Source organism: Biomphalaria glabrata, chromosome 4, assembly GCF_947242115.1.
Source record: "Biomphalaria glabrata chromosome 4, xgBioGlab47.1, whole genome shotgun sequence".
In the NCBI taxonomy this organism is placed as follows: Eukaryota; Metazoa; Mollusca; class Gastropoda; family Planorbidae; genus Biomphalaria; species Biomphalaria glabrata.
This window is the reverse complement of record NC_074714.1, coordinates 33,125,111-33,148,676: the sequence shown is the minus strand read 5'-3', so window position 1 is coordinate 33,148,676 and position 23,566 is coordinate 33,125,111. Positions and strand designations below refer to the sequence as shown.

Sequence of the window (23,566 nt, the reverse complement as noted above, 5' to 3'; positions counted from 1 at the left end):
TTATCAAAGAAAGGAATCCCAAAGTTTTGGATGATGTTACTGAGATAATAAGAACATATAAAAATGCCTATCCCAACAACCTTTTTTCATGTAAAGATAAAAAAAATATTGATCTAGTGGGATATACACAGGAAAACAATGAAAGAAGTAGAGATAGAAGTAGGGATAGCCAACATTTTAGATATAGCAATAGTAGAGATAGGTCAAACAACAGGGAGGTTACATGTTATAGATGTGGGAAAAAAGGACATATGGCTATGAGATGCAGGGGAACACAAAACAGGTCAAACAGTAGGAATAATTATAATAGATCAAGTAGTACACATAATTACAATAGGACAGATAGTAGAAATAATTACAGAGCAGACAGTAGGAATAGGTACAGCAATTACAACAACAATTACAATAATAACACATACAATAGGAGTAAAAGCAGGGAATATAAAAATAGAGATTCTGACAGAGTGTTTTTTGTTAGGGAAAATAAAAACAATTTTGCTTTCTACCCAGCTTTTATTAACAATGTTCCAATAAAGGCAATCCGAGATAGTGGCTGTAACACACTCGTGGTTCGGGCTGATCTCATTGAGGCGCAATATTATAGGGGATATACAAGGAAAGTGGAGTTGGCAGATGGCAGTATAAAGGAATTTAAAGTATTTAAAGTGTTTATTGAGACACCTTTTTACACTGGCCATTGTGAGGGAGTAGCCATGCCTAACATGAGACATGATATGTTAATTGGAAACTTAACAGGTTTGAAGGAATGTTCAAGACAGGAAATTGAAGCATGGGAAAAGAAATATGAAAGGTTACAGCAGAATAGGAATACTGAAACAGATAATTACATTAGTAATATGGTAATAACCAGATCTAAGAACAAGCCAAAACAAGAAACTCAGGAACTTATTGATATGAATGATGAAATAGTTAATGGTGAAGAAGATAAAGAGAAAGAGGTTGAAATACAAGGTCAAAAACAAGACGAAACGCAAGCAGAAAAACAGAAAGATGGAACTGAAGAAATGAAAACAGAAAAATTGAAAGGAATAAACAAATTGGCTCAAGAACAAAAACAAGATAACATCATTGGGAAAACATATGACAGAATTAGTGACAGGAGAAATAATAACCCAATGGAGAAATATGTCATAGAAGAAGGAATACTATTTAGGAAAACAAAAATAAATGATAGAGAAATAAAACAATTAGTCTTACCACAAAAGTATTGGAAGGATGTCATGATTTTGTCACATGACAGTAATTTAAGTGGACATAGAGGTATAAAGAAATGTTTTAGAAATTTAGCAACTCAAGTATTTTGGCCTAAAATGAAAGGAACCATATCAAAATACATAAGATCATGTGATATGTGTCAAAGAAGGGGACTTAAGGGTAAATTAGGTAAAGCTCCATTACAGTCAATGGATGAACCAAATAAACCATTTCAAAAAATAGCAATAGACATCATAGGACCTTTAACTAAAACAGAACATAATAATAAGTACATATTGACAATAGTAGACATGTTCAGTAGATATCCTGAAGCAGTGGTATTATCCAATATAGACACAGAAAATATTATTAATGCTTTAGATCAAAAGTTCATAGTCAGACATGGGATACCAAAAACATTACTATCAGACAATGCTTCTATGTTTACATCTGAGTTATTTAAAAGATGGATATTAAAATATGGTATAGAACACATTAAATCATCGCCATTCCACCCGGAAGCCAACGGGCTTTGTGAACGCCTTAACGGTGTTATAAAAAGATCCTTAGCTAAAATTGTAGAAAATAATCAGAAAAACTGGGATCAATATATTAATTTTGTTCTATTTTCTATTAGAAATAATATTCATGAGGCAACTCAATTTTCACCATATGAGTTAGTACATGGAAGGAAACCTAGGGATGAAATACAAATTTTTAAAGAAAGTTTGATCTTAAATAAAATAGAAAAGGAAAATGACAATGAAACAGCTTTAGATTTAAAACAAATATGGGCGGAAGCTTTTGAGAATAACATGAAATATAAAGAAACAGTACATGAGAACTTAAATGAAAAAAGAAAATTAAGAACATTGGAGGTAGGAGACAAGGTATTACTTTTGGTAATTGACTTAAAAAACAAATTAGGAAAACAGTGGAAGGGTCCATTTGTTGTTACAAATAAAACAAGTGAAGTAAACTATAAGATTAATATGAATGGAAAAATAAAAACATATCATATAAATAATTTGAAGTTATACAATGAGAGAAATGAAAATCAATTTCAAAATTTGGATACAGAAGTAAACAATGAAAATCAAACTCAAAAGTTAGATACAGAAACTGTGGAAAATGAAAATCAAGTAGATGAATGTTTAATTGTTTTAATCAATGAGGAAACTAATGAAAATGATATTAAAAATATTCCTATACTAGAAACTAAAGATAATCAAACATGGGAAAAACTGAATTTAGAAAATTTATCTCCAGAAAAAACAAAAGACATAATAAATGTAATCAGTGATTTTAAAGAAATTTTTTCCAGTTTGCCAGGAAAAACAAATATCATAAAGCATGACATAAAGTTAACTAGTGACAAACCTATTTTCATGAAGCCTTATAGGATTCCATTACACTTACAGGGAAAAGTTAAAGATGAAATAGACAACTTATTAAAACTAGGAATAATAGAACCATCCAATTCAGCTTATGCTTCACCAATAGTTATAGCAAAGAAAAAGAATGGGGATATAAGGTTATGCATAGATTATAGACAGTTAAATAAAATAACTGAATTTGATCCTTACCCTATGCCTAACATTGATGACATATTACACAAATTGTCCAATGCTAAAGTATTTACAAAATTCGATCTGACAAAAGGATATTGGCAAATTCCTTTAACCAATAGAGCTAAACCTTATACTGCATTTATCACTCCTTATGGAATATTCCAATGGAACTTTATGAGCTTTGGGCTTATAAATGCTCCAGCTACCTTTAATAGGATGATGATGTCGGTTATAGGTCATAGAAAAAATGTAATCTGTTACTTAGATGATATATGCATTTTTCATGAGGATTGGAAAGAACATTTAAAAGGAATTAGGGAGATTTTTGAGTTAATTAAACAAAATGGTCTAACAGTTCAAGCAGAAAAGGTAGAGATAGGCTTAGAAGAAATCACATTTTTAGGACATAGAGTTAAAAATAATACTATCAGTCCCATTGAAGATAATGTAAAGAAGATATTAGAAATAGAAATACCAACAACACAAAAACAGATTAAATCAATACTAGGGATGATAAACTATTATAGAAAATACATACCAAATTTAGCAGAGATAGTTGATCCATTAAACCAGTTATTAAAGAAAGGACAGCCTAGAAAAGTGACTTGTAATAGAAAGTGTGTAGAAGCTATAGAGAAAGTTAAGCATATTTTTTCTACAAATTTAATATTGAGATTACCGGATGTTTCTAAAATATTCTATGTCACTACTGATGCTTCTGGTAGTGCTATAGGAGGTTGTTTGATGCAACAGTATGATAAATTACACCCAATAATTTATGTAAGTAGGAAATTATCTGATACTGAGAAGAGATACAGTGTCATAGAGAAGGAGGCTTTAGCTGTTGTTTGGGTTGTAACTAAGTTGGAAAGCTATTTACTGGGAAACAAATTCATATTGTTATCTGATCACAGGCCTCTTAAGTTTATGCAAGAAAAAAGTATTAAAAATGGTAGATTATACAGGTGGTTTCTAATTTTACAAGAATATAATTTTCAATTGGAGGCTATTAGGGGAGAAATTAATATTGTAGCTGACATGTTGTCAAGAGTTACAGTGAGATAAACTGTTGTAAATAATGATTATTCATTTTGATTTGTTTATGCATGTATATATATGTATATGTTCTAGTCAATGGGTATGAATAAGTTGTTTATATATGGACTATATATATTTTATTTCCTTTAAAGGAAGATAACTCAGTAAAATATAAATTGGGAATTTTATTAAATCAAGGGAGATAATTATAAAATTTCAATAATTGAAGTCAAAGGTGTAAATTAAAGTAAGTATGATCATCTACAGTCATTATTTTTTTTATATAATCATTATCATCCATTAGTAAAAGGCTAGGTCAGTTTGGAAATGGTAAGTGGAGAGAAAATATACTTATTGGTACCCAACAAAAAAGTTAAGTAGAATAATTTGGAAAGCTGTTTTGACACAAATATTACATTTTGTCTGACAGGTAGGGTTTGGTGTGATGTGAGGCGACCAGCCATGAACATATAGATCTAGCCAATGACAGTATTTACTCTGAAAAACTCTGATTTATGCCTATGGAGTCAGCAAAGGCATCTTCGTATGTGGACTATATACATGTGTATTTACTCTGAAAAACTGTTTTATGTCTGTGGAATCGACAAAGGCATCGTCGTATGGGGACTGTATACATGTCTTGATGGACTTAGTACTATTAGTTGGTGAAACTATTACACTGTACTATACTATTTCATCGTCAATGACATGAGTGATGATTAGAACACTGTATACCGGATATTTTCTTACCAATAACTGTATTGGAACTGTACATATTGTTTTCTTGGTGTCAACATTCAACTACAGTGTGAACTTTGTGACATAGGAACATGGACAATTTTACCAGGAACTGATGAAGATGGGAAACATGATGATGTCCATCAAGATCAAGATATATGTTTGTTTTGTCTTTCCCCAAAATTTTGGCCATATATATTGTACAGACATGACAGTAGGGATAGTGTTTTAGACTGAAAAAAAAAAAAATTGACAAAATTTTTTTTTGATAAAGGGGGGAGGAAATATGTAATGACACAAGATGCGTAGAAGTTGATGTGAATCGGGTTTTTCCTAAGTAATGTGACGAGTAAGAACAGAGTAGGTTGATGAACAAAAAGAATAACGGACAAGACGCCTAAGAGGACGACGCTAGGCTAGCGACGACAGAGGACTGTGCCCTTTTTATTGTTTATTAAATTGTTGAAGTTATCAGCCTGCGTTATTAAGTATATTCTTGATTCATTCTGTTGTTGTGTCATATGGACTCGCATGCACCAGTAACATATATATACTCATCAACAAAATGGACCATCAACAGTGAATACATTATTATTTTGCTAAACATCAATCCATTACGTAAGTCTGCATACATATGCCAACAGTAGGCTTTGAAAGATCAAAAACGAGTTTAGTGAGACATGGTCTGAAGCTAGTCTGATTACTTGGTTTAGAATTTAATATTTCCACATTCTAATCACATTGGATCATTCTGTCAATTACTGCGCTGCTTTCTCAGGTTTCTATGGTAACAGTTTTCCAATAACTTCATAGAACTTAAAGATTTGCAGTATCCAAGAAAGACAAAATGTAATGAAATTTAAATGAAAGTTGAAGTCTTTATTTTTCTTGAGAGATAACAAACTTTTCATGACAAAGTATATACTGTTTTCTCTCCCCTTTCTACGTATTCTCTCCCTTTCTATTGCGTAGTAAATAGTTTAGAAAAACGTTCAAAAAACCTTTTTCAATTAAATCTAGAAATGTTCGCATTACTCGTGTTTGTATCCATATGTATTGGCGTAAGAGAGAGAGAGAGAGAGAGAGAGAGAGAATGAGCTAGAATGAATTTTAACTCCGGAAACTATTTGCATTAGTTTGATGCAATATTAATCCAATAATGTCAAATGTAACCAGAAATGTATTTTGTGAGGGGATTCTTGTTTCTCTTCCTATAACCTTAATGACGGTGTATTTACTTTTTACCTTTAGTCTTATCTTGACCTAATTTACTTTTTACCTTTAGTCTTATCTTGATCTAATTTACTTTTTACCTTTAGTCTTATCTTGACCTAATTTTTGAAGCAGAAGAATGGGAATGTTTCCTTCTGTGACCTCACAACTCAAAAAAAAAAATAATCTGAAGAGGTCAACAGACCTGTTTGAATGCTGGGATTGGCCAGTGAGAGAAGAGACGAACAAAAAAAACTAAAGACAAAAGCAGAAACAAGAAAAACAAAATCCATCTCTTGAAATGTACATCAGATGACTAAAATCAATTGACGTGAATTATTTCCTATCTAGGATTTCGAAACATTTTCTAAATGGTAACTACCACCACTTCAATCAAGTACCATTTCTCTCCCTTGCTCGAGATACCAAAATAATTTATTACCAATAGCTAATTAACTTTTTTTTCTTGTGTTGTCTGGTAAAAGAAATTAATGTGCACATTTTCAGCTTGATCCCAGATTGGATGTCGGAGAAATAACGTGTACAAAACTTTTTACCAGACAGACAGACAGACAGACCGAGTGAGTTGCTATAAGCTTTGTAAATAAATTCCATTTGGAAGTGTGCAAGTTCAGCATGGGGAGAGCACACAATCAAGATGTCTACTTTCATTCTGTTAGTGATGTCCCAACCACTGACATTGGGCCCGTGGCTCGGTGCTGTCCAGCTCTTAAAACTCTTGCTAGCAAGAATAATGAGGCCGCGTCATTTTGTAGCGATGATGCCGCCCTTGACACGCAAGTAAAAATGTTCTGAGATAGTCAGTTCAACAAAGGTTGAGGCATCAGTGCATTATGATGTTAGTTGTTTTCTGCTATCTCCCTCACCTCAACAAATCACTCATTGTCAACCATCTTAACCCCCAACCCTTTAGGTATTGTGTCTGGCGCCATGCTGATGATTGGGGACTACTACAACTTAAATACAATCTGGAAGGAGCTGATCGTCAGTGGAACTGTGGGCGCCGCCGCCATCTTTGCCTTATTTGCTGGCTTCACCTGTGATTACTTGGGCAGAAAGGTAAACTTTGGTATTAATCTGACTATATAGTTAGCTTCCGTTACAATCATTATTTCTTTATATGACTGGTGTCTAGAAACAGGTTCTTGAGCGAAATAAAATACTTCTTCATATAGTGGCGTAGCTAGGGTGGGGGGAGGAGGGGAGAATTTGAAATTGCCCCCGGGCCCCCAAATGAGTGTTTTTTACATTAAAAATTAAGTAGTATGCAAAATGCAGGGGCCCACAAAGATGTCCAGCCCTAGGGCTCCCAAACGATGGAAAATTTCTAGCTACGCCCCGGTCTTCGTAAGGTCCAATGAGAGAATATAACCACATGCAGTTCTTCAATATAATATTTGTATAGAGAATTAACCAATGCATTAAGCTGTAGAATGGTGACTGGACATTTTATAAATCTTTTAATTTTATTTGTTCATCTGAGTTTATGCTTATGTTATCACATCCTTAATTTTTAAACTGAAACAAGACCTTATTAATATTATTATTAGAGTTGTATTCTTATTATATCCCTTCAGATCACTATCATGATTGCTTCCCTTGTGTTTGTATCCTTTCAGATCACTATCATGATTGCTTCCCTTGTGTTTGTATCCCTTCAGATCACTATCATGATTGCTTCCCTTGTGTTTGTATCCCTTCAGATTCAGATCACTATCATGATTGCTTCCCTTGTGTTTGTATCCCTTCAGATCACTATCATGATTGCTTCCCTTGTGTTTGTATCCTTTCAGATCACTATCATGATTGCTTCCCTTGTGTTTGTATCCCTTCAGATCACTATCATGATTGCTTCCCTTGTGTTTGTATCCCTTCAGATCACTATCATGATTGCTTCCCTTGTGTTTGTATCCTTTCAGATCACTATCATGATTGCTTCCCTTGTGTTTGTATCCCTTCAGATCACTATCATGATTGCTTCCCTTGTGTTTGTATCCTTTCAGATCACTATCATGATTGCTTCCCTTGTGTTTGTATCCCTTCAGATCACTATCATGATTGCTTCCTTGTGTTTGTATCCTTTCAGATCACTATCATGATTGCTTCCCTTGTGTTTGTATCCTTTCAGATCACTATCATGATTGCTTCCCTTGTGTTTGTATCCTTTCAGATCACTATCATGATTGCTTCCCTTGTGTTTGTATCCTTTCAGATCACTATCATGATTGCTTCCCTTGTGTTTGTATCCTTTCAGATCACTATCATGATTGCTTCCCTTGTGTTTGTATCCTTTCAGATCACTATCATGATTGCTTCCCTTGTGTTTGTATCCTTTCAGATCACTATCATGATTGCTTCCCTTGTGTTTGTATCCTTTCAGATCACTATCATGATTGCTTCCCTTGTGTTTGTATCCTTTCAGATCACTATCATGATTGCTTCCCTTGTGTTTGTATCCTTTCAGATCACTATCATGATTGCTTCCCTTGTGTTTGTGGCTGGTGCAGTCGTGATGGGAGCTGCGCAGAGCAAAGAAATGTTGCTAGTTGGCAGAATCGTAGTTGGAGCTGGCATCGGTGAGTTCAGTAACAAACAAATGTTGCTAGTTGGCAGAATCGTAGTTGGAGCTGGCATCGGTGAGTTCAGTAACAAACAAATGTTGCTAGTTGGCAGAATCGTAGTTGGAGCTGGCATCGGTGAGTTCAGTAACAAACAAATGTTGCTAGTTGGCAGAATCGTAGTTGGAGCTGGCATCGGTGAGTTCAGAAGCAAACAAAAATGTTGATATGGTGAGACGAAGTGTCACAGCCTGGTTATTATCTTAGATACACCAGCCCAAGATTTAATAATTGGTAATGTTAATGGTGTAAATGATATAAGTAGAGCCTGTTGCAGGCGTGATAACGCGAATGTCGTGTGTTGTAGATACCTCTTCTGGTACTGCTATAATGTTCTCTGACTTGTTAACTAAATACTTTCTCACACGCACTAGATTTGCAGGTACGTGAGAACACTGACATGCTGGACTCACCGACCACAACATTTAGAATCATTAATAGACTCCAGTTTAGCAGACATGATTTTTATTCACATATAAAATATAGATCACAAAAGATATTGGCGACTTCAGCCATCACAAATTATACATCCAAAGGAAGAACTTACATAATAATCACTTTCTACTTATACTTTCTACTCGAGGAGATAACAACGCTCCTCTCTTTCTAAGAGTCCAAGATCAACTGAAAAATGTCCACCTCGTAGTCAGTATCCGACCAGGAGAAAAATCTCGTGCAGTTAGCACGGACTAGTTCAGTGACTACTAGTCACCAAATATTACAGGGGTTCTAAAACTGATACATGACACGAAACCAGACATGAACTTGTAAAAATAATCTTAAGAAGTTTGAAGGATTTAACAGTGCTTGAAAACCATAATGCAATTCTAATATATCTGTGATTTTGTTAGGCTAAAGATCTAGGTGGAAATGGAGAAATGAAATCCCCCCCCCCCCCCGCAGGAGGGGATCGGAGTTAAGTAATTGATTTTTTGCTTTGATTCTATTTATTTTAGGTGAGATTTTGATACTTAACCATCCCTTGCCCCAATGCAGCCAAAAGGATTTTGAATTTAAAACCACCTACCAGGGGGCAGTCAAATCTCTCTCTTCTATCAAACAAAACTAAAAAAAAGAATGCGAACGAGAATCCCAATGTCCAAGAGCATAGATAAGAAAAATTTTGATTTAAAAAACCCCCTCCGAAATTTACGATAAAACCCCCACTTCAATATACCACTATCCATACATCAGTCACCAGATTCTATGAGCGTAATTCAAAAAAAAGAAATGGAAAAGTGGTTTGAGTTCTGGGACAAGTCCCAAAAAGCCCGTGGAGTCTGAGAGCGCATGAGGCGCCCTGGCTGCACTTCCCCGTGGTGGAGGCTGTCTAGGCCTGAGCAGGCTGTTATAGCACAGTGCAAGACAGGCCACTGTCCTGTTGGCGCATATTTCAGTCGGCTATTGCCTAATTTCGATTCACGGTGCCCCCGCTGCGGGGAAGAAGAGGAAACCGTGCCTCATATTCTGTTTGACTGCCCCAGACTTGCTGATCTCCTGTATGGAGACGTGTATGCACTACGCAAGACAGCAGTGTGTCTGTCCAGGGCTTTTGCAAGAAAGGATTTAAGCCTCTCAAGCCCTCACTCAAATGGAGTTTGATGATGATGATGGTGATGATGAGCGTAGCCAAGAGGGGTTTGCGTTTAAACCCCCTCCAGAGGGGTTTATAGCTAAAAAAAAACCACCTCTTCAATACAAAAAAGCTATTACATACTTCGGAGGGGTTTTAAGCTAAAAACTACCCCTTCAATATGAAATAAAGCGAATAGTGCACTAAAAAATCTATGAGCGTAGCCAAAGGGGCTGTTACGTCTTCCTATATGCTGAGACCCTTTAGCGATACACCAACATAAAAAACGACTAAATCACAATTTATAAATACTTTAATCTTTATAACCACTGAAAACACTTTCTTGTTCATATTCCTCCATTTTGGTTCCACTTCTCCTTTCAACACGCATTCGCACCATTTCACATTTACACTAACATGCGCACGTAACAGGGGCTATGAGTTTAAACTTCAGCGGGATTTGAAGCTAAAATATACCTCTTCCATATTAAAAAAAAATCAAATTACACACTCAAAGTGCTACGATCGTAGTCATAGGGGGTTTTGAGTTATAACCTCCCTCCAGCGGGGTTTGAAGCTAAAAAATATACCTCTTCAAAATAAAAAAAAAAGCAAATTACACTCTCAAAATTCTAAGAGCGTCGCCAAGCCAAGGGAGGTTGAGTTTGAGTACAACTCAGCGCTACACTTTCATGGAGGTCCTCAAAGCAGGTGGGAAGAGGCTTCAGACATTGCCAGCGACAGATTTTTGTGGAAACAGCTTACCGCCCAATGCGCCAAACGACGCGGGAGTATCTAAGTCAGTAAGAATAGCACATTAAAATAAAACTTGTTAATAGCAGGATAATGCACTGTAGATACCTCAGAATATGAATTTTGTTGGCTTTTAATACTGGAAATAGTGCTTGGCGGCGCTCCCCCAGACCCTCTTGCTGAGATGACGGGGGGTCTACAATTTTTCCACTAACTCCAGGAAGAACCTATTCTAGGGTAAAATAAACGTCTTTCGAAAGAATGAAGGGATTAATTATGTACACACACGCACAAACACAAGAATTTTTTTTGCGGGGGAAGGGGATTCCTACCAAACCCCCCCCCTCCCGAAAAAACATCCTGGCTACGCCCATGGAAAGAGTAATATACATCTTCTGCCTTTGTAGAATTTATTATTGTTTCACCTGTGATAGAAAACTCGTACACTACAAGATTAGTCCACTGGTAACCTCCTTGAGTCAGAACATGTCGCTCTATGTGACTAAAGAGTCGGTTTAAAAACTTCGGTCATTGAAGAGTCTCTAGTTGTAACGTGCTGACACGTAAAATGTGACATTGTCTTGCAAGGAAATGAAATGTCTCTGGCTTCAGTTGACAATTAGTTTAATACCTTTGAACCGTGTCATTGTTTGGATTAATGCTTATATTCGTGTAATTGTATCAATTCGTTGGGATCAGTCATGTAATACATTTTATTATTATTATTATTATTTTGTTTTGTTACCCTAAGGCTTCGCCTCCATGACAGTGCCTGTGTATATAGCAGAAGCTGCACCGTCAAGTATCAGAGGTCGCCTTGTTACACTGAACCAGCTGTTCATCACCATAGGCATTTTGATCTCCAGTGTCGTCGCTGGTGGGTTCAATAGTATGAAACCTGAGGGCTGGAGGTAAGTCCTTGGACCTTTCAATGTTCTGTGCATTCAAGAGCTAAAAATGAGCGAATGGTTTCTTCAAATTAATCTAATAGTCTTCTACGATATCCCTAAGACATACTTTCTAATTGCTATATTTTCTAACTAATGTGTCTACTAGTTTCTCTTTATATTGCGTTAGAATTGATATAATACTATACATGTAATCATAAATATAATCTTTAAGTCTAAATCTAGACTTGTAATATTGTAAACATTGTTGTAAAGCAATTCTTTGTTCACTCTTTGTATTGATATCGACACTTTAGTCCTGTCCCATCACTGACATTTTCTACGCTGACACTGTCATTGCTCTATCACATCACTGAAGTCACTGACACTGCCAATGCTCTATCACATCCCTGAAGTCACTGACACTGTCATTGCTCTATCACATTAATGAAGTCACTGACACTGTCATTGCTCTATCACATCCCTGAAGTCACTGACACTGTCATTGCTCTATCACATTAATGAAGTCACTGACACTGTCATTGTTCTATCCCATCAGGTATATGTTGGGTCTTGCTGGTGTCCCAGGAATCATTCAGTTTGTAGGCTTCATCTTCCTGCCGGAGTCACCTCGCTGGCTGGTGGCCAAAGGAAAGGACGAGAAAGCCAGGAAAGTGTTACGTCAGATCCGTGGGAAAGATGACGTCAACGAAGAGGTGAAAGAAATCCAGGAAGCTCTTGAGGAGAGTAGGAAACAGTCAGGTAAATAGAGATTTCTTTGCTAGTGGATCAATGACCTGAAGCAGAGGTCAGCAATCAAGGCTGACCCTAGGTCATAGTTCTGAGTGAATGCTGATTAACTTTCCTCTTACGTGAAAATAAACTAGATTTTTTTTTTACAATTTTAATTAATTTGATTCGATTTTTTTTCAGGTTTTGTTTTAATGCGTGTTTTGCAGACCCCCCATGTCTTGAAAGCCATGTTGATAGGATGTGGTCTTCAAGTGTTTCAACAGTTGTGTGGTATCAACACAGTTATGTAAGTTCTTTACTGTTTTCTCTCTCTCTTTCTCTCTCTCTCTCTATCTCCACTCTCCTCCCCGCCAACAGTTCTCTAAGTATCCTCAGAATTGTCAAGTATTTACCTCCCAATGAAGGCGATTTTCTGTGGACCTAGAGTTCCAAAAGTCTTGGTGAGAACTCTTAAGACATTACAAAGCTCTTACTGTCTCCCAGATCTTGATCTTTTTTTTCTACCATTTTGTCTGTCATTCTCATACACCCCTTCTTTTTACAGCTTTCTCTTTCTGTTTCCTCTTTTCTCTCTTTTCCATTATCATCTCTCTCTAATCATCACCTCTGTTTCTCTTATTGTCCTTTGTATATGGTACTCTGTATTAGTTTCTAGACAACGTGAACCAGGTAGGTAATGCTGTCCATGGAGGATTACATTCCTATAGCAAAGGCAACCACTAACAAACAAATTTGACCATTTTGTATAAAAACAACTTTCTAAAAAAAAAAAAAAACGCAGTGTCCTCAAAACATCGACACAGAAAACTTGTGAACTTTGAACTCTAATACGGATGACTCAAGGATTAAATACTGAAGAGAGACACAGTGAAAGCACAAAATGTGTTCTCTTGAAAGAAAGCACATAAAGAGAAGTCAAGAGGAACTTGGGAGTCTTTCAACTAATGTGTCCACCACTACCAGGAGTATTCTAAGAAACATCGAGCGGAGGTAGCTTCCAGAGGCGTACTGTTATAAGCAGTTTTGATGTGTACTTTTTGTAGGTAGCTTTTATAGGTGTACCTTTTAAAGCAACTATGATGCGTACCTGTGGAGGCAGACTTACAGGTACCTTTGGACACAAGTTTCATAGGCGTATCTAAAAGCAGCTATGATGCCTACCTTTTTAAAGCAGCTTTAATGCGCACCTGTGGAGGCAGACTTGATGCGTACGTTTGGACGCACGTTTCAGAGGCGTATCTTGTTTAATGATGTGAAATTACTCTGTGAGAGTGTGAAAGAGAGAGGGGGAGAAGTAGAAATTACTATTTTAAAGCCATGTCGATATTTGTTGATTTTGTTTGTTTGTTAATCTTATGTTTAGCTCTCAATGTTTATTCACATTTTGCAGCTATTACAGCGCCACTATTCTACGAATGGCGGGTTTCCCGGCAGACGTAGCCATCTGGTTGGTTCTTGTACCTAATGGTATCAACTTTTTAGCTACAATAGCTGGTGTGGCACTAGTGGAGCGACTTGGTAGGAAAAAACTTTTAATTGGCAGTTTTGCAGGTGAGAGCAGGAAGTCTTTTGACAAGATAATAGACTTATATACTTTACTTTACTTGGGTAATTGCCGTTTAGCCTGTAAGACATAACTTGAAAGATGTTTCTTCAACAAAAATGATTACCTCCTACTCATAGCCATGTGTAAAGCTAGTGGGAAGGGACCTTCACTGCCTGACTCTTTGCTCTAATACACTAAGAAGAAAAGGTGTAGATTTTATTTTTTTTTTGAGTATATAACTACATTATGTTTTGTATTAGTAAGCTAAGGTTCAAAGCTCTCTCTTTTTTTCCTTGTTATAGTTATGAGTGAGAAAGTGCAAATAATTTTAAAAAGGATGATATTATTTAAGGAGACAGACAATGAATTCTTTATTATCGAGGATAACTTTATTGAAATTTACTACCAGAAACTAATTTTCAGAACTTTAATGAGATAATGTATCAACAAAAAGAAACCATTAGGAATCAAAACAGCACCCTCTAGACTAGTTATCTCCATTGTCTAAATATAAAGAGTTTTGAAAAGTAAAACGTATTGTCCGATGTTGGTAAGGTTTAATTATGTACATCAGTGATGCCCAAAGTACGGCCCATGGCCCGCGACGTGGTTCTATCCGGCCCGCCAAAACAAAATTAAGAAAATAACCCACACCTCCTGCCCCCCAAAATAAGGTTGAAAAATGTAACTTTACCTACGTTAGGGCTCTCTTTGTTCTAATGGATTGGTACCACGACATTTAACACTTTAATGTAAAATGTAACAAAAAAAGTGAACGGATCTTTACTTTTTTTTGTTTGGAACATGATAATAAGCCAACATATTTGTTTTATAAATAAAGTGTGGCTTTTTAACCCAAAAAACGCAGCATATGAACAGCATTATGAAACAAATATAGCGGTATTGATGAGAATATTGAACACAAAGAGACAGAAGCGCAATCCACTATGAACAGTCAATACTCCAAGTAACAGAAATCATTTCACAGTTCTCCTGATCCAATGTACAGATCCCTGGAGTCATAGAAACTGATGCAAGACAAAATAATCCTCCGTCGACAAATCAGCGATCATAACTCCGCACATCAACACACTCGCTCATAACTCCGCACATCAACACACTCGCTCATAACTCCGCACATCAACACACTCGCTCATAACTCCGCACATCAACACACTCGCTCATAACTCCGCACATCAACACACTCGCTCATAACTCCGCACATCAACACACTCGCTCATAACTCCGCACATCAACACACTCGCTCATAACTCCGCACATCAACACACTCGCTCATAACTCCGCACATCAACACACTCGCTCATAACTCCGCACATCAACACACTCGCTCATAACTCCGCACATCAACACACTCGCTCATAACTCCGCACATCAACACACTCGCTCATAACTCCGCACATCAACACAGTCGCTCATAACTCCGCACATCAACACAGTCGCTCATAACTCCGCACATCAACACACTCGCTCATAACTCCGCACATCAACACACTCACTCATAACTCCGCACATCAACACACTCACTCATAACTCCGCACATCAACACACTCGCTCATAACTCCGCACATCAACACACTCGCTCATAACTCCACACATCAACACAGTCGCTCATAACTCCGCACATCAACACACTCGCTCATAACTCCGCACATCAACACACTCGCTCATAACTCCGCACATCAACACAGTCGCTCATAACTCCACACATCAACACACTCGCTCATAACTCCGCACATCAACACACTCGCTCATAACTCCGCACATCAACACACTCGCTCATAACTCCGCACATCAACACACTCGCTCATAACTCCGCACATCAACACACTTGCTCATAACTCCGCACATCAACACAGTCGCTCATAACTCCACACATCAACACACTCGCTCAGGTCAGCTTTTCCTCAAAGCATAAACAAAACTCAAAAAGTTCTCTCGAGGAAAAAATGGTCAGTCGGAGGGGGGGGGGGGGGGAACAAGTTTACAACAGTATGTTATGAATAGCATTAGTTGCACCATTGCACAAGAAATTTTAATTCCTTCATAACAAAACATGATTTAGTTTTCCCTTACAAAATATTTGCTTTCTCAAAGGCTATGATACAGTTGGCCTCGAGAAAAAAATCCATTGTACCCACAGGATCTGATCAAGATCTCAATTTCTTCCAAGTCCCAATTCGATGTGTCTCTCCTTATTAACCCACCGCAAACTGTTGTTTGTGTCTACCCTTTATGTCTCAATTTCAAGCTTAAGTTGTTTGTGTCTACCCTTTATGTCTCAATTTCAACCTTAAGTTGTTTGTGTCTACACGCGTTTGTTACCCAGTCTTTTGTAAAACGTACATTAATATTTGGTCAATGTTTCCACAGGTGTGGTGACCGCCCTTGTAGTTCTGGCTGTGGGGTTTCAACTGTCCGCCAACTTCTCTCCAGACTTGGACTTGAGTATGAAAGAGTTTTATCCCAACTCAACATTAGCTCAGGATCAATGTAGCAACTACAGCTCCAACCACTTCAGGTAAGTTTATATTGTGTTATCACTGAGTTGTCCTCTCTCAAGTTTGTCTCTACACCTCTTGACGGTAGGTTGAAACTTAACTGTTAGAGCTACTTTTGTTAACCTAAGTCCTACCAAACCGTGACCATCTAACAGAACTCAAACTGGACCTTTAATCAGTCAATTTATCTACACAGAGCTTTCTATACCAGTATTTCATTCCATTTATTTTGTTCAAGGCGAAGATGAGTCCTTGCAGTTGGCAACAGTTTATAAATAAATGTCTCATTCTAAACTATCCATGTATGTTGGTGTGGAAACTTCCTGTCACCACAAACTCCTTTTTTTTGTCTGTTTTGTTGTCACAGTTTCACCAAGATACCAGCTGGTTATCTAATCTGAGACTTGTTCTCTTTCCAGTAATTGTGAACAGTGCATTGAGAAAACAGAGTGTGGTTTCTGTTTCGTGGACAGTCATGGTTCCAATGGAAGCTGCGTGTTAGCAAACAAGGACAAGGCCGATGAAGGCGCCGAATATGGAAGGTGTATAAACAATGACACTCTACGAAACTCTAGCACCACCTGGTCACACGGGTACTGCCCTACAGACTTCACGCCCATGGCGGTGATTGGTCTGGCGTTGTTCGTGTTGGCATTTGCCCCAGGTACGCACATGTGATCATTTAATGTATGAAAAAGTTATTCTCTAAGAATTTATATGCCAACGTGTCTCTTCCATATACTTCTTTAATAGACAATGCCCTTTTAAGTACTCTAGAAACACGGCACTTTTAAGTACTCTAGAAACACGACACTTTTAAGTACTCTAGAAACACGGCACTTTTAAGTACTCTAGAAACACGGCACTTTTAAGTACTCTAGAAGCACGGCATTTTCAAGAACTTGACTAAGTTAGACATTTTATCTGCTAGTACTCCTTCAGTAGACATTTTATCTGCTAGTACTTCTTCAGTAGAGATTTTATCTGCTAGTACTTCTTCAGTAGACATTTTATCTGCTAGTACTCCTTCAGTAGACATTTTATCTGCTAGTACTCCTTCAGTAGACATTTTATCTGCTAGTACTCCTTCAGTAGACATTTTATCTGCTAGTACTTCTTCAGTAGACATTTTATCTGCTAGTATTCCTTCAGTAGACATTGGACGTTTAAGAACTTTGCTAGTCAATATTGTACTTTTGTCTAAGACTGTTTGTTGATCCTTATGGAAATTTGTTGGGATTACAAGGACTGTTTTCTCAAATAAAAACAAGTACTTCCCTAGTAGCAATTGTACTTTCCAGTACTTTAGCTAGTAAACATTGATAGTAAATATACTTTGCCAAAGGAAGCCAAATTCAGTATATCTTTAAACCCTAAAAAAACACAAATTTTATGTGTATTCTAAGAATTGAATTAAGTTGTCAACTAATATGGAATTTTATTTATTGCAAATGTGCTTTCCTGTACTTCCCTGGTAAAAATTACACTTTCTCTCCAAGTACAGACCTTTTGGATCATTCAGGACAACTACGCCATGCAATTGTAAACCAACTTCTTAAGTTCTTGGGATGTAGTTCTACATTTTCAAAACGCAATACAAAAAAAATTATTAGACTCTACCTCTAGATCCAAAACTTGAAATTGAATATATAATGTCAACTGTAGTGTACTTCATGTAGTCTTAAAATGTGCTATTCATTTTGTTTGAATCTGCTTTTCTCCAGGCCTGGGTCCTATGCCGTGGACTATCAACTCTGAGATTTACCCTAACTGGGCCAGAAGTACGTGTAACTCGATAGCCACCGGATGTAACTGGATCTGTAATCTCATTGTGTCACTCTTCTTTTTAACTCTGACCGAAACAATTACAAAATATGGTAAGTTTGTGGAGACATTCTTTAGAGGAAATAAAGCAACATGTTTGTTTGCTAGAATCAAGTAAACTAAAATATAATTGTGTAGACATATTTACACGTCAAAGGTGAATGTTAAGCGCTTGGCTTTCAAACCTGTGGTCCTGGGTTTGAATCTTGGTGAAAACTATGATTTTGAATTTCAGAATTTCTAGGGCGCCCTAAGTCCGCCCAACTCTAATGGGTACCTGATTTTAGTAGGGGAAAGTAAAGGCGGTTGATTGTTGTGCTGGTCACATGACACACTGCTCGTTAACTGTTGGTCAAAGAACAGTTGACCTTAACACCATCTGCCCTATAGATGGCAAGGTTTGAAAGAGGAACTTTTTTTCTTACACGTCAGGAGACTAGACCACCAAAATAATGATTACGTTTTACATTGGAAGGAAATTTGAATAACGAAATGGCTTATTTCATGGTGGCAGCATTTTTTAAATGTGACAGACATAAGGACTTTTTTTTAAAATAATTCAATGGCAATTGTATTCATTCGCATCTTTTCTATTTGCAGGTGCTTTTTGGCTTTTTGCTGGCATTTGTTTCCTAGGCATGCTCTTCACCATCATCTTTGTCCCTGAGACCAAGAACAAATCTCTGGAAGAAGTGGAACAGTTGTTCAAGGGAGGTAAAAAAGGAAAAGACAACTTGGGCTACGAAAAAGATATAACCGACCCAGCACCTCATAAGACAGACACCAGACTTTAAAACTGAGCTACAGCTAATTGATACGGTCTTTAATTTATGTCAAAGTTGACCTTATGGAACAAACAGGCTGTCTCTCGATGAGATGGCCCACTTATAATTTTGTCTTTCAATGAGTTTTACACAAAAATAAACACAAAATAAATAATGTTACCTGCTCTTAAACACACAAATACAAACACACAACTCCTGGATTGAGATAAACTTAAATTTTGAACACCTTACAAACACATAAAACTGCAATTTTATTACATATTTTTATATTTAGACTAGACTTCGATGTGATTGATTTGATGCAAACATACCAACTGTGTAAAAAAAAATACACTGTCAAATGAAGTCAAATCAAGTTCATCTTTAAACCCCATATAAATACAATCTTTTGTGTGTTCTAAGAGCTGAGTTAAGGTAGACACTGAGCTAAAGTAATCAACTAATGATGAATTTTATTTACTGCAAATGAATTTCGAAACATTGCAGCTCTATTAGTAGCAGTAGATTTAAGCAAATATTTAGATGTAATGTTATGTGATTGAAGAGACACTGATTTGTCTCAATCATTCCGTAGATGTAGAGTTGGAAGGAAACTATTCCAATCATATCTCCTGCTTGTTGAGTTGACTATGAGGGACATTTAAGTTTGCTTGTAAATATAACGCCTATCTATTTAATGATCAATGATTTCTGAGCTACATGACATGTAAGCTACATGACATATGATATATAAGTTACATGACATGTGATATAAAAACTAAATGTCATGTGACAACTACATTGAGCTACTGGGTGCATATGTTTTTGTATGATTATGTTACTGTTATTTCCATGTTGAAATCATAAGACATGATAATTTATGAATTATGTACAATAATATCTGACAATATATACCTTTGGGATGTCTGAGGTATTCATAACTAATCATCTTATTTCATTTTAAGTATTTGCATAAGATATGTGATAATTATTCATTTCATTGACTTGAATTGTGATCATCAATGTCACTAGTGACTCTAGGACATACTAACGACAGTTTAGAATGCATGGATTACGTTTGAATGACTGCTCATAACAAAGTAAACAGAACCTGCAGCCTACAAAAGTAGAGCACCTGGTCTGCGAACCTGGCAGCCTACAAAGTAGAGCACCTAGTCTGCTAACCTGGCAGCCCACAAAGTAGAGCACCTGGTCTGCGAACCTGGCAGCCTACAAAGTAGAGCACCTGGTCTGCGAACCTGGCAGCCTACAAAGTAGAGCACCTGGTCTGCGAACCTGGCAGCCTACAAAGTAGAGCACCTGGTCTGCGAACCTGGCAGCCTACAAAGTAGAGCACCTGGTCTGCGAACCTGGCAGCCTACAAAGTAGAGCACCTGGTCTGCGAACCTGGCAGCCTACAAAGTAGAGCACCTGGTCTGCGAACCCTAAATACTGGGGGACATTTCTTTTCTCCCTAGAACTCTGCATCGTTTCTGATTCCTGGCAGTTGTTTTAAACAACGGAAGTCTACGTTTAACAAAGCACAACCTTGACCTTTTACTTTCACCTTTTTTGTTTGCCTATCCCTTAGTCTGCTGGACCGTTGGGGCACCACGCAAGATTCGTCGACCGTCCTTCTCCGTTCCTCCCTGTCCCTTGCCTTAGTTAGAACCTCATTCAATGGCATGCCCGTTCATTCTTTTATGTTGTCCTCCCATCGCATTCTCTGTCTGTCCCTTCTTCTTTTTCCTGGTACTGTTCCCTGAAGGAAGATCATAGCGAGCCCTGAAGATCTTGTAATATGGCCATAGATTTTTAGCTTGCGTTGTTTTTACGATAGTTAGCAGGTCATCATGGGGTCCAATCGCTGCAGTAACCCTGTCTCTAATCTCTTGGTTTGTGCTGCGGTCTTTGAATTTGATGCCTTGAATCCTAGTCAGGAAATTTGACTCAAGTGTCTGCTACTGGTTCATTAGGAAGCAGTTGATTTGATCAAAAAAAAGGTCAGCCATGGATTGGCAAACATTCCGGAGGAGGAGAGAGGGGGGGGGGTCAGAAGAAAAGCGAAGATAATTGTTGGAAAATAAATTTAAAGCAGGTACCTTCAACTGGAGAATGATTTGGTTAAAACACCAGACTCTCAGTGATGTGATGTTCCAACCATTGATAGGTTAAAACGAATTTTGAATGTTTATTAGTGTTGTCTATAAATATTTATCTACCTTTTTTTTTTGTCTATACGTTTATATTTGCCGAGCAAAACGAATTTATAAGTTTTATTATAAGATTTATTTGTCAACTACTTAAAGTAAGACAGATAACCGTGAAAAATGAATTCATTTAGTTTATTATTGGTTATGTTTCCTTGTTTCATTTTGTAATCTAATGAGTGATGTAATTTCTTCTGCCCTGTTTGTTTCATTCTATACTTTGAGTTTGATATAAACTTAGGTGATGTATTCCTAGATGTATACACCTAGTGCTAGGATGTGCATCCTTAATGGTGACATGACTCTAGATGTATACACCTAGTGCTAGGATGTGCATCCTTAATGGTGACATGACTCTAGGAGAAGGCATACGTTATAGGAAGGCGTGAGTACATTGAGCTTAGAATCTAACTCTTAATATAATCTCTATTCAACTCTAAAGAAAGGCCGCACGTTAGGAGGATCTGTGGGTCCATGATTTTAAATGATCAAAATAATTTATAGGAATTACTATATCGGGGAGGGGGGGAAATAGGAAAGGACGGGTATACTTAACTTCATCGTTTGAAAAGTTACATGGCACATTACAACTATTCATTATTTCTTAAAATTTCAGACATGGCTAATGTCTACTTAAAATGAAATGAATTTTTACTTGTAGCCACTTTTTAAGTTTTGTTACTTTTCAAAAGACTATTTCTAGCATTGAAAGAAGCCTGGCGGTGGCCCTAAGTTGCTAAATGTTAGGAGCGGTAATAATGGGCGACTGAAACGTATTAGAAAACTGAATGTTTCATTTCGTCTTCAGTTTGACTGACGTGAAGACACTCTCTGTGTGTCCCTCACAGGGAATTGTTTTAGTTTTATCTTGGAGGAGGAAGCTGGAACGAATGCAATAATACTGGCGTGTGTGTGTGAGTGTGAGTGAGTGAGTGAGTGGTAGATGTTAAAAGATAGAGAGAAAAAATGTGACAAAGTGAGAGATATTGACACCTAACCCTAACGACCTAGAGCTATAAATGTAAAGTTTTCATCGTATTTTATCTATTGAAATATTTTGTCATTTACAATAAAAAAAATTTTTTAAAAGGAAACTTCCTATTGGTCATTGTGTGTTATTAATTATTGAAGTAGTGGAAAGGACTAAATCTCTATGGGTGACCTCAGTTTGAGCACCTCGCCAGGTGTCGGATTACTTATCACCCTACAGACCCGGTGAGTCCTTTACCATTTGCTTTTTAAGTAGCCAACACAGAGTGGTGTTTATAGACATAATGCGATGCTATTAAACATTATGAGAACAATCCCCTGGTTACACGTACAGACCGCCTATTTGGCAAAGATGGCAATGAAGTGTGTGTTTTTCTAAATACTATAACAGGTGATCTCAAAAGACAGAACAAGCAGTCATCCAAAAGTTGGTGTTTTACGTCATCAGAGACAGACATTGAACGTTTAGGAGCTTAGAAACAAACTGAAGGCTGAAGTGCAACAACAAATAAGCAAAAGGGGGAAAAGCTCTGAAAGAACCGCTAATTAGTGTCATTTACCTGAAAATGTCATGTGTCTGTTCTCTTTCTGCTACATAAAACAAAATTAATTAATTAATTCCAATTGATTGACTAATTGATACATTTTTGATTGATTTGTTTATTGTCATGGACTAGGAATAAATATTCCAAATTTCAGCTCTATTCGAGAATGAGAAATGGGAGACAAAAAAGTGTCACAACGTTATAAGGAGATTAAATCCATAAATACATTCATATCTCTCGTTAAGTAGCATTTATTCTCCTTATTTCGATATAAAAAAATAATAAATTAATTAGCTAATTTTTATTATTTTTTTATTGATTCATGTCTTGTCAGGTTCAATGAATAATTGTGCAAAGATTCAACTTGATCCCAGAATGGGATCAAACCTTTTACCAGACAGACAGACAGATGGACAGTAAGAAAGAATAATTTGATATAATATTGTTCAAAATACAGTTCAAAAGTAGAACAAATGTAAGAAACTAACAAAATTTAAAGTTGCCAGTTCGAACCTACGAATTAATTAAAAAATAATTCATCCATCAAGGAACTGTTTATAGAAATTTAAAACAAAAAATGTCAGAGGGAACAAAGCGTTTCAAAACTGGCATAACAAAGAGATAATCAAGAAAGAGATAATCAAGAAAGAGATAATCAGGAAAAGAACCAGAGATCAAGGTGACCCAGTACTCAAGGTTGATGCTCTCTACTACTTGTACATCTAAGTAAAAGTCATGTTCAACATGGAGAATGAAGTCATTGTCGTGCGCATCTTGAGCTGTTTCTTG

The 23,566-nt window shown here is 36.9% G+C and overlaps 1 protein-coding gene across 4 annotated transcripts in view; it reads left to right on the top strand.

Annotated features, from left to right (window-relative positions):
- LOC106061847 (proton myo-inositol cotransporter-like) overlaps positions 1-22,336 on the top strand; it is an 87,706-nt gene extending 65,370 nt beyond the window's left edge. For all 4 annotated transcript variants that reach the window (XM_056027408.1, XM_056027411.1, XM_056027410.1 and 1 more), the window contains 10 exons: positions 6,709-6,854; positions 8,260-8,371; positions 11,491-11,650; positions 12,186-12,388; positions 12,560-12,665; positions 13,770-13,930; positions 16,317-16,464; positions 16,864-17,108; positions 18,169-18,321; positions 18,869-22,336. In XM_056027408.1, coding sequence (XP_055883383.1) covers positions 6,709-6,854; positions 8,260-8,371; positions 11,491-11,650; positions 12,186-12,388; positions 12,560-12,665; positions 13,770-13,930; positions 16,317-16,464; positions 16,864-17,108; positions 18,169-18,321; positions 18,869-19,062 — 1,628 coding nt within the window. In that variant the 3' untranslated portion in view covers positions 19,063-22,336. The remainder of the gene's footprint in view (positions 1-6,708; positions 6,855-8,259; positions 8,372-11,490; positions 11,651-12,185; positions 12,389-12,559; positions 12,666-13,769; positions 13,931-16,316; positions 16,465-16,863; positions 17,109-18,168; positions 18,322-18,868) is intronic.
- Positions 22,337-23,566: the final 1,230 nt, after the last annotated feature.